General features: G+C 43.3%; 1 protein-coding gene across 6 annotated transcripts in view; it reads left to right on the top strand.

Moving 5' to 3' along the window:
• LOC111076282 (trissin receptor) overlaps positions 1-8898 on the top strand; it is a 53187-nt gene extending 44289 nt beyond the window's left edge. For 3 of the 6 annotated variants that reach the window (XM_022370015.2, XM_022370013.2, XM_022370014.2), the window contains exons 5-11: positions 626-785; positions 1648-1848; positions 1978-2364; positions 3339-3353; positions 3474-3730; positions 8099-8318; positions 8404-8897. In XM_022370015.2, coding sequence (XP_022225707.2) covers positions 626-785; positions 1648-1848; positions 1978-2364; positions 3339-3353; positions 3474-3730; positions 8099-8318; positions 8404-8454 — 1291 coding nt within the window. In that variant the 3' untranslated portion in view covers positions 8455-8897. Of the gene's footprint in view, positions 1-625; positions 786-1647; positions 1849-1977; positions 2365-3338; positions 3354-3473; positions 3731-8098; positions 8319-8403 lie in introns of all 6 variants that reach the window. The other 3 variants (XM_022370016.2, XM_022370018.2, XM_022370017.2) reach the window with 2 other exon arrangements.
• The last annotated feature ends 2826 nt before the right edge of the window (positions 8899-11724 follow it).

The following is an 11724-nucleotide window of genomic DNA, read 5'->3' as shown; positions in this document are numbered from 1 at the left end:
ATGGTTCTCAATTAGGGACTGTCTGTGCTTCTGTTGAAAAGCATCTCATGTAGACATTTTATTGCCAGGCAACCCATATTTTTTAGAGCACAAAATTATGTGGCGACAAATGCCATTGGACTCACCTGGCAGCAACAGGGCAATGGCAATCATTTTTAATACTGTAGAACAGAGCAGCGAACGCTACGCGGCAATCAAACCACAAAAGCATCACAATTTCCCCTTATTAGAACCCACTTTTCACCTTGTCGTGGAAATCCAAACGCCCCGCAAATAGAATTACGTGCTAATCCCCCAAATACAATGATCCAAGCCCCCACCAACCCGCCATTCGTCCACATTTAATGTAATTTTAGCCATAGAATAATACGAGTATAAAAGGAAAAAGGAGAGAAAAGAAAAGAAAAAAAGAGAATTTCTTTTCGCCACATAAAATACTAACGACACCTTTAATGTCGCATTAGTTTCGTGGGCGTGTCCATAAAATTTTATGTCTCAGCGTGCCTTAAAGTTGCCGGTCCCGGGCCCCAGGCGGAAGGAAGCCCCTTTAAAAGGAGCCACTTTCTGGCCATAAATAATTACTTATATTCAACGAGTAACTAGTATGGTTTTTGTGTCTTTCCAGCTGGGTCTTTGGCGAGTTCCTGTGCCGCATGTACCAGTTTGTGCACTCCCTCAGCTACACGGCATCGATTTTCATTCTGGTCGTCATCTGTATGGAACGCTACTTTGCCATTGTGCATCCCATAACCTGCAAGCAGATCCTGACTGCGGCACGTCTGAGGGTGAGTTATAGTTGCCATTTCCCTTTTGGATATTATTCGATCTGACGGCTAGACAACAATAGGATGGAAAGCAAGCGATTGCTGGCACGATACTATGTAGTTCGCGGCACGTCAATGAACATTTAATGGGCGGCACTCTGTCAATGATGGACAAAGGTGGAAAACGAAAACAAAGCAAAAAGAGCCCCAAAGAAAACAGTGTTAAATTTCACATGGCATATGAATTTATATCTGTTTATATTGTTTGTTCGATCTATTTATACTCTTTCGCTACTTCATTTATTAGCCGGGCAGACCCTCAGAGCCTTTTAATTTGTAGACTTTATTCAAACTTTTCTTTTGCTTGCTGTTCATCAAATTTTCTCTACCATTTTTCCCCACAACTTTTGGTAACTCATTTTGACCCCAATTTGCAAGCTAATGAAACTTATTAAAGCGAACGAACGAACGCCAACAAACAACACCAAAAAAAAAAAAGGAACAAACACCAGCCAAAAATTATGCGACCAAAGAAGACCCAAAAGGCTTAATAAGCCATGGGCAAAAACTTTGTGGCTGACAGAAAGTTTTGCCCCAGAAGCCAACCAACCAGCAGAACCCACACTGCGTGGGGGGTGTGGGCGTGGTCTGCCACACATTGTTAGGCAAATGAAACAATTTGGCAAACTAAAAATGCGTTTTGTTAATGGTGATGGCCCCTAATTAAACAACAACGGACATGAAGACAACCAAATGGCTGGCGACCAGCCATTTGCATGCAAATTTTTGTGTGTGTTTATTCGGCATTTAACAAATTGCTTGCGTGTCTTAACAGTTTTAACAGTTTTAAACAGCAAACAATGTGAATGTGTGTGTCTTGCAGATGGTCATTGTCACTGTTTGGATCACATCGGCCGTCTACTCAACGCCCAAGTTTGTCTTCAGCAAGACCATCAAGAATGTGCACACACAGGACGGGCAGACGGAGGAGATCTGTGTGCTGGATCGTGAGATGTTCAACTCCAAGTTGCTGGACATGATTAACTTTGTGCTGCTGTATGTGATGCCGCTGCTAGTGATGACGGTGAGTGGACATAAGTGGACATGGGACACAGGTGTAAAGATCAGATCACCAAATAATTCATTTTTAAATTCTTATAATGTTGTTTTTTTAATTACTAATCGATAATCGTCTATGCTGCTGTGCTCCCAGGTGTTGTACAGCAAAATTGCCATCGCCTTGTGGCGCAGCTCTCGTGGATTGACACCGCATGTGGTTCAGCAGCAACAGCAGCAGCAGCAGCAGCATCATCCCTCTGGTCAGGACAATAGCATGGGCATGCACAATAGCATGTACCACCATCATCATCAGCATCACCACATCCACGCGCATCATCATCACCAGCTGCCATCAGCTGCGGCGTCAGCGGCGTCCACGGTGGGTTCAGGACCGGCAACAGGAGTGGCTGTGGGAATGGCTGTGGGAATGAGTGGCGGCGGTGGTGCGTCACTTGCTTCCGGCAGCAGCAGCACCACGTCCTTGTCACGTAAACAGAGCAGTAAATACGAGAAGCGCGGCGTCAGCATCACCGAGAGCCAGGTGAGTTTTTATCATCGCAGTTGAGCGAAAACAATGCTCCCAAAGATACAAAAAAAAGAGTACAAGAGAAGAACAGAATGTCAAACAAGTAAAGGGAAAATATGCAAAAAAAAGGGGGTAGAAAATATGCAAAAAAAAAATAGGAAAAGGGAGAGAGCTTTGTCGCTTAATTGCCTGCTGGGATGGCCAGAGGAGCTTTAAATGTGCCTGCCGAAGAGCAGCCTTTTATGCGTGCCTTAAAGTCGTAGAAATATAGTGTACAGATATGTCAATTGTATAAACTTTTAGCGAAAATTTCATTCGGGCAAGTTGCAGCAGGTGTCAGTGGCCATTAGGACTATCGCCTGTCCATAAACGCGGCAGTTCGTTTGACAGTTGTCCCGTGGGTAAAGGCTGAAATAAACCACCAACCATCTACACCCAGTCAGAGCAGGACAAAAGTTGAGAAAAGCGAAATGTTTTGCCATCATTTGTGGTGCCTGGAGCAAGGCACACCTGGCGTATACTTTATTTTCTGCAAGTCTGCTGCTTGCTACTTGCTACTTGTGAGTGGCCGACAGGAGCTTAGACGGGCACTCACTTGCAGGTTGAATTACTTAGCCCGCCAGCCCCAACTGCAAGACAAAACAAAATATAGAAATGATTACGCGGCAAACTTCACAAGCTCGGCAAACTTGGCAAATAGTGCAATCGATCTGGCTTACAGGTCTGACAGTTTACAGTTTATTTGTTCGATGGAGGAAAACTTTTAGACTGGCTTACCAACAGATTTGTATGGGAAATATTACTGAAACAAACACCACCAAATAAATACCAAAAGAAATGAGTTTATTAATCCCCGTTTCTGTCTTTAACTATTCTTTTATTTTTAACTCTTCTCTCTATCTCTGTGCGTTTTCCGTTTGGTTCCTCCCACTCTACTAACCCACCAAAATACAACCAAAATCACCACACAAAACACCACCACAAATTAGCTTGATAATTGCCAGGTAGGTAATCCGCTCAACCAACTGCCTACCTATCAATGGGTTAGCCAATGGGTTCAATGCGGCTTATTTTTATACGAGTAATAATGCCCTAATGCCATTTCGTTCGGTTTCCATTGTCAGGTATCTCTGGAGGCCGATCGACCGATTGTCAGCGCCTGTCGCAAGACGAGCTTCTATCATCATCCGCATCATCAGCGACAGGGCAATGGCGGGGGCAGCGGCATGGGCATGGGCATGACTGGTGCCACACACATGTCGCACTCCTCGAGCAATGTCCTGCGCGCCCGCCGTGGCGTCGTCCGTATGCTGATAATATTTGTGCTGACATTTGCCCTCTGCAATCTGCCGTATCATGCTCGCAAAATGTGGCAGTATTGGTGAGTATTGTCGTCGTAGTCAGCCCCCCCCCCATTCCAGTTATCATTCCACTCACTTTACACTGCCATGCACCCGGCCCATCCATCCCATCATAAATCCACCTTGAGTGAGTGTAAACAAACTGAATACCCTGCGATTGCAGCAGGGAACACACTTGGGTATATTGTGCTACCACGGAAGAGAGCTGTAGTCTCCGAAAAGATATCCACAACACGGGCGACTTTTAGTTAATCAATTTAATTCTCAGTTCCAATCGATTCAATTTGTGTAAAATTTTAAGTAGCTTGGGGTGTCCTTTATTCGTTGTTTTCGAGTGTAGAATTATTTCTACTTGTTATTTGCATTTGCATACGCACAATACGGGTACAATCTATGGCTGCCGATAGACAGGGGAAATTAACATCTGGATGTGCGCAGATAAGCCCCTGAAGGGTTCGGACTATGGCTGGTAAACAATTAAGTCGCTCCATTGGTTCCGTTGGAGCGAGCGCAGGGTAATGCGCATCCCCCCATCCCATTGGCTGGCTGCCTGTTACGCATTTGCTAATTTCCGTGGGCTTAATCGATTTCACAACACTTTCATTTCCACAAATCCCTCTTCCATTCCAGTAGGAAAACCCTAAGACCTTTTCCACTCCGTTTATACAACGATAGCCACGCCAGACGTTCCTTCAGCTTCAACTTCCTTTTAGCTTGGGGCTTCAATTTCGTTCCGGGCATTGAGAAGTGGGCGTTTTTTAGCGTGGGTGGAGCACACTTTAGGGACCAGGATTGTGTTTTCTTTTCCATAAAAACGATCTGGGTGTGCTGGCCATGCTGTTTGCTGACGGACGTGGCGCTCAGGCGGAAAGGCAGAGAGAGAGCGAGACAGAGATAATTACTCCTTTAGAAAAAAATTAATAATGTAAATTTAAGCGGGTAATGCTGAGCCGAGAAGCTTCTTAGGGAACCATTTTCTCGGTTCAAGAAATTACTGGGACTTTACGCAGACTTCCAAAGAGTTCACATTTCTATATTTTTGTGCTTAACTTACGATTAAATCATATTAAGCATTCCCAAAAACTACCTTCACATGCACTCTCCTTAATTATGCGCTCCTTTTTTTTTTGTGAATTGTCTGGAAATGTCAACAAATTCCATTAGCAACAATTACAATGAGCGAGAGAAAAACCGACAGAATGAAGAATTCTTTTGCTATAAATTGGCCAACTGTAGGAGAGCACATCCACGTCCATTCATTCGAATGGATTCGCGTTCCCATTCGGCTTGTACGTGTAGGACAAATAGCTTCATAACAAATTGACAGTGGGTTTCAAAAATTCTTTTAATTCAATGTGGCATTCTGGAGTCAACTCTCTGGTGATTTTTTGTGCTTTTCCGTTTGCTTTTGTGTGTCCGGTTGAGTGGGAATTGCTTGCTGCTTGCTGCTTGCCTTAACTTGGCCATTATGTGACAGTTAACGGACAGTTGAGTGAGAAGGTTCAATGTCGAACAGCTCGTGACAGCTGTCCAAGCAGGTGGCAGTGCTGCGGTCTCCTCTCCACGAAAGGTAAACATTTCACAACCAAACATTGGAGTGTTTACATCCACGTACAAGTTCGCACACAAGTCCACGTCTACATTCACATTTACATTCACGTCCAATATCAAGTGCCAAGTCTTTAAGGAAATTAAAATGGATATGGCAAACAAGTAAGCAATTATGTCAAGACATGATTTAGTGGGCCTGTGGTCAGGGTTATAGAAATAAATATTATCCCAACAATAAATAAAGTTCCTGAACACAGTGGGCCACAAAAAAGTGCGAATTATGTGCTCTCGAAATGTGCACGAATTAATTTCAATGTCTGACTGCTGCCAATCTGAGCTGCTGTTTTAATATTCTGTTTAAAAGCCTATTGACAACATCCTTAACCTGACAGGATATCCACTTCACTGCGCAGACTGTTCGACAGACTGTTCGACAATAACGACTCCTGACTGAGGAACTGTTCCCTAAGTTTTGACGATTTATTCCATTTAATAGTCTCCTTAAATGGATTATTTTTACCTACTTTGAGTAGTTTCTTCATGTGGATTAAATTCGTATTTATTTATTTTTTTTTTATTAAGTCCGATATATGTTCTTAATAGTGTCAGCTGCCAGACGTATAGAGTATTTTTTCTGCATTAAATATATGATTTACTTAAACTTCAACCGCGCCAAAAAGATTCACTTACTTCTGTGATTTATGCAGTTCTCTAAGTATTAGCTATAAATCTCAATTATTCTTGTGCCAGTACAAAAATCTTTCCGTAATTCGTTCGCTTAATTGTTGGCCGAAAATCACAGAATAAAAGCACGAAATTTACTCGGAGATAAAAATGCTTTTCCCTTTTTGGCACCTCTCAAACGTGCAACGTTGTAGATCTCGAGATAAAATACTTTAATTATAATTGGAAAACTCTTAGTGGCTGACAGCCCAACCAAGATAAATAGCTGGCATACCAGAGCGAGCGTCTGCGCTTCCAGGAGCTTCCTGGCAATAAATCAAATGCTAGTAATTGAAAAACCACCGATTCCAACTCCTTTGGGTACCTCTAAATTTAGATATCCCCATCCATTCTGATGGTCCCATCATGTACTTGTCAAAACGGACACATTCCGGTATCATGTTGCGAGTGCCTTCCCTTCCCATGCCGTGGTAACTGCCACGCGCTGACAATTGGTTTACTTTCTCCGCTTAGTCCTGCGTCCTTCTGTGCCTGCTGGCACGTGTTCATTATTAGCCCAGAAAGCACTTAGGGACACCAGTGATGACAGCGATGACACTGAAGGCCGGCCAGTTGGGTGATAGCGATAACAACTGCCAGCAGTTGCCAACTGTCGCCTCATTAGATGGATCCAGGGATCCAGGGGCATTCCCGGGGCATTCGACACCCCATGGCGCGGCGCGCCTGGTCTCGGGACATCCCGTGATGCACACTTTATAAATATGTTGGCCCCGATTCGGAGGGAGCATTTAAATTTGGTCAGAAGCCACTTCAAGACTCAAGGAGCAGTGGCGACAACAAAGCGAAGGACTCTGCTCAAGTGCCCCAATCAGATGTCCAAGCCACCAGAACCAGCAGTCTCCTCTCCAGCAGCAGGCAGTCCTCCCCTCCTGTCTTTGTGGACTTGTGCCACTTGCAAGTGCAACGCAAATTGTCAGCGGACAACAACTGCAAAACATTTTGACAGTTGGCTCAAAGTTTTTCGCCCCGACCAAAGCTACAAAACAAGTGAAAGAGTGGTTCAGTTATAGTCGAGCTGCTGTCGACTATGCTGCACCCCCAAAGTCTTCTATTTATTTGCATATTCAATTAAATGAAATGCTTGAAAAGTCTATGCAACATTCGGACACAATTTTTACATTTATTTATGACCGATAGGTGGTCATAAAATTCGAAATATCACAGCGATTTCTCACCGGAAATTATCTAACTAGCAGACAATATTAGATGCACAGAATAAATCCATCTCTGATTAAATATATACCCTCAAAAGTACAGGGTAAAAACAGAGAGAAGTACACGAATTTTTACTTCTGCTGCTTTAAATATTGCGGAACATGTCAAAAAAGTTTTTGGGACAAAGTTTATGCTGCGTAGTTGAAGGCGGCGAAAAACTTTGCTTTTGGCCAAATTCCTTGGTACATTAGGCAAGTTCTTGGCTGCCCTCTGCCCTGCCCTGCCCTTGGCTCATGTCCCTTGGCCTGCAAACAACAGGAGCAGCTTAATCACCTGGCCAGCAGACAGCAGCCAGCACCCAGCAGCCAGCAGAGGTGTACGAGTCGGATATTAAGCCGTGTAACAGCTGAATGAATATTTCCTGACTAGATTTAAGATATCTATTTCCTTCTTTGGTGCGTTGGTTATTTAATCCTACGCGCTAAGTGGATTTATAATTAAATATATAGCAGACTCTGTGACAGTCTTCTTGCTGGTGTATAATTAATGGATGTCCCAGTGGGAGTAGGTAGTAGAGCCCATCGCCAAAGGAGTTTTGCCCATGAATTTGAAAGTACAAACTCCAGCGAGTGGAATATTTGTGAGGCAAAAGTTATTTTCCCATTACCCGTAGCGAATGTAAGCAGCAAAGTTTGGATATTCGGGGATTCCAATCTACTTTGGGGTCAGACCGCAAAGTGTGGTCTGTTTTCGTGTGGTGGGTGCCAGCCGCTGGGTTTAATTTAATGCATTGGATTGGTTGTTTTTCGGTAGCGGGAATGCACCCCACCCCAACCCAAACCAAACCAACAGATGCTCATTTACATATGGCATGGCACTTTGTATATTGTGCGTCTATGTTTGGATAGATAGTTATTTCCATGTTTATGCCTTTGCAGGTCACGTTCGTATCGCGGTGATTCCAATTTTAATGCGCTGCTAACGCCACTCACCTTTCTGGTCACGTACTTCAATTCGGGCGTGAATCCCCTGCTCTACGCCTTCCTCAGTCGCAATTTTCGCAAGGGCATGAAGGAGCTGCTCCTCTGCTCGTGGAAGAAGGGCAAGGGCAAGGGCTCCTCGAACTCGTCGATGCACCACAAGCGCAAGGCGCTGCAGGTAAGTGTTTTCCATGGCAATAATACACCCAATGATCCGCTATAAGCGGGCTGGCACGGCACACACACTCTCTCCTCCCCCTCAGACCCACTCTCTGCCCACGGACACCACGCACATTGGCAACGAGCAGCTATGATGGCCAAGCTGCTGGAAGACGCCCCTCAAGCTCTTCGGCCGACGCTCGTAGAACTCAACAGCAGCAGCAACCGCAACCGCAACCGCAACCCATCCCAGGACCGCCACCTTCTAGCCACTTCTAGTCCGTTCAGTCCTTAGCTAGCTATAATTTCATTGTGATTTTCTGAGAAGCCTATTGCTTGGATTGCATTGGCAATTAAAAACGAACGGGTACAGCCCGCAGAGCCCAGCGTAGAATTTAGCCATTATCGAGTTGTATTAACGATACGTAAGTAAGCCATTTTTTAAAGCTAAAATAAACAGCAGAACAAACCGAATAACGGATAGTCTTCGAGTGCGAGTAAGCCTACTCGCTTAACTCTCTCTCTCTCTCTGTCTCAACTTGTCAAGTTTTTAGTGTAAGCTCTTATTTTTAATGTCATTTAATATGAAGAATAAACTTAATAATTAATATAATTTGGGGTAATAATTTATAATGTTTTGCAGGTTTACTTGTTAGCTTAACCATTTAGCTCTATCCATTTGTCATGCTGCAACAATCAATCAGATACATTAAATAGATTTAACCGGCTGGATGAATTCCATTCCCAGCACAATCATTTCTTGCAATTTGCAGGAAGAACCGTGACACAAATTGCAAGTTGCAATTGCGTTTGCAATTTCTGCATTTCCTATTTATATCCCTGACTTGCGATATCTGATGACAGTGGTTTTATGGTCAGCCGGAGAACACGCTTCGTTGCGGCTGCCAAAAAGAAATACCGGACCGCACCGCACCGCACCGCACCGCACTAAACAAAAAGAGAAGAATGGAATAAAGTGCATTAAAAATATATGTGCGTACTTCGAATTGTTGGTCGAATTTTTGTGCTAAGCGCAGCATTCTGTACTCGTACTCGCAGTCGTACTCTCCCTCGAGGCTGTCATAAGGTGACTGGAAAACTGCTGCAATAAATTCACGAGAGCCCTTTGGCCCGAAACTCAATTACCAGGATTGTCTGACGTTGGCGCAAATTAAAAATCAAAAAAATCCCTGCAAAATCTCTTGAATCTCGTTGTTTGCTATGGCCGTATCTTTTCCTTTTTCGTTTTTTTTTTTGCCATTCTGTGACCCTTTATCGCGGGTCTTCCTTTGTGATGCAAAGGGCGATCCATAAACTGTGTCAAGTAGCGCCGTTCCGCAACAAGAAGCCCCGAAACGGGCGGCAGCTCCACTTTGAGTGAGTCATTGGAGAGTGCCAGAGAGATTGCTCATAATTAAGAGCAACTTCAGAGACTAAGGATTGACATAAATCATGGACGTCCCGCCGAACCACCCGGATAAGGAATGGCCCCGAAGATAAGACTCCATGATTTATGCATTTCCCATGTGTTTGCAGCCCATTCAGCGACGCAACAATAAATTCAAACAACAAATTTTGCAGTGTATCTGGTCAGCTCTAGTTTAAGTCTTTATTAACGCAGTCCTAACAATTTCCTTTTTTCTTTCAGTGGAGTCAACAAATCATTCAAATCGGACTGTACATCAAATGTGGTCTCAGCTCGTATTGGCAGTCGACCTTCTGTCCGCTGCAGGATAAGAATCATTGGAATCCCTATATTTCCTGTTAATTATACTTATTAAGCAAGCCAGCAACAGCATAAAAAATACATTTAAAGTGGGCAAAGGATCTGACAGCTGAGATAAATCGTTTAAGCTCTTCTTTTTTTGCCAGTTAGTAAATTACTGAATTCCAATTAAAACAGCAATTTATTTAGCCAGGAAAATCCATTGTAAAAATACGAAGACTTAATTCGTTAAAAGGTTTCCTACGCATAAATCCAACATTGTTCATATTCCTGTTATTTCAGTTGTCAATTTGTGAGAAATCTTTTTTGAATTTGCATTTGCCACGTGCCAACTCTTCGACCAATCAAAATGTGTAGGATGGGGCCGGAGCTATGTATAGAAGGCCATACAAACTACAGAAATTCACCAGAGAACTTCTTTTGCTTCTTTGTTTTCGGAGCGCCTGGTATGCTATGAAATTCAACTGGCCCGGCAAGTTGCTAGAAAAAGAAATGCAACCCAATTATTTTTTATATTTAATTGGTTTTTAGCCATTTTTTTGAACAAATCTTTGTGCCAGGCAATCAGAAAAGTCAGAGGTAGACTTTCCTTGAAGCAGTTGCGAGTAATAGTTGCTACAAATGCCACAAAATATTGCAATAAGGTAAATAAAAATATAATCGAAAGTGTATTTCAAGCCAGCTCTCCTGACAGTTCGGAAATAACGAATCGTTGAAAATATGTCTGCAAACTTAAAATAAAAATACAAATACCCCACTTCAGTGTATTTTTAAGCAAAACTTGTTGGAAAAAATAAAAAGTATATAAAAATGCAAGTACCAGGCCAGCAGATATCAAGAGAAAGCCGACAAAATCTCAGCCAGACTGGGGGAATAAATCCTTACGTTTTCCCAATTGGAAAAGTGCTTGGGATGTGTGTACCCCAGTGCGTATGAGTGTTGTAGGAGCACCAGATGTTTGTTTGTTTTCGACTGAAAATTAAAGGGCACACATTTTTGAACGGATGGCAGAGAGGAGGCAGCTCCCTTGGGTGGCAATGTGAGATGAAAATTGGTTTATTTTCTCAGTGGCCAGAATTAGTTGTTGCCTCTCCTGTGGTTTAATTCAATCTGAAGCAGGCTATGGCCACATGAGTAGGTACACACATATAGGTAAGTAAAGGTAAGTTTATGGACAGGAGCTGTATAATTTGTGAGACTTTTGCAGCAACACACATATGTATGTGTGGTCCAAGGGGCTGCCTTCTGTTACATCAATCTTTTCATTTCCAAAATGTACTTTTACAGCATGAAAGCAAAGTATACTAATTAGCCAGACTTTGGCCCACGCAGGACCAGAACAGAAGCCAGGCAACTCTTTCTGCCGTTATGCAAAGGACTTTTAATTAAAATGCCAGGCAGCTTAATTTATTAAAACAAAACTTGCTATTTGAATATGCCATTAGAACGGGGACGCTTGAATGCAGGGGATGAGCCAATACTTCATAAACTGTCGCTCCAAAGGAATGGGGGAATGGGGAAAATGGAAATTAATTTCCAGCCATTGACACAATGGCAGCCTGCGGGGCAGCCGGTATTACGAATCATTCAACTAAAAAAATGGCGCCACTCAACGAAATCTATTGCAATAAAGTCGCCAAGGACGAAAGGACAAAATGACAGGAGGCAAGTGGGTGCGAGCAGTGGGTGTGCACCCACT

Source organism: Drosophila obscura, unplaced genomic scaffold, assembly GCF_018151105.1.
Source record: "Drosophila obscura isolate BZ-5 IFL unplaced genomic scaffold, ASM1815110v1 contig_179, whole genome shotgun sequence".
NCBI lineage: Eukaryota > Metazoa > Arthropoda > Insecta > Diptera > Drosophilidae > Drosophila > Drosophila obscura.
The sequence above is the reverse complement of the archived record's forward strand: the minus strand, read 5'-3'. Positions and strand labels throughout refer to the sequence as shown.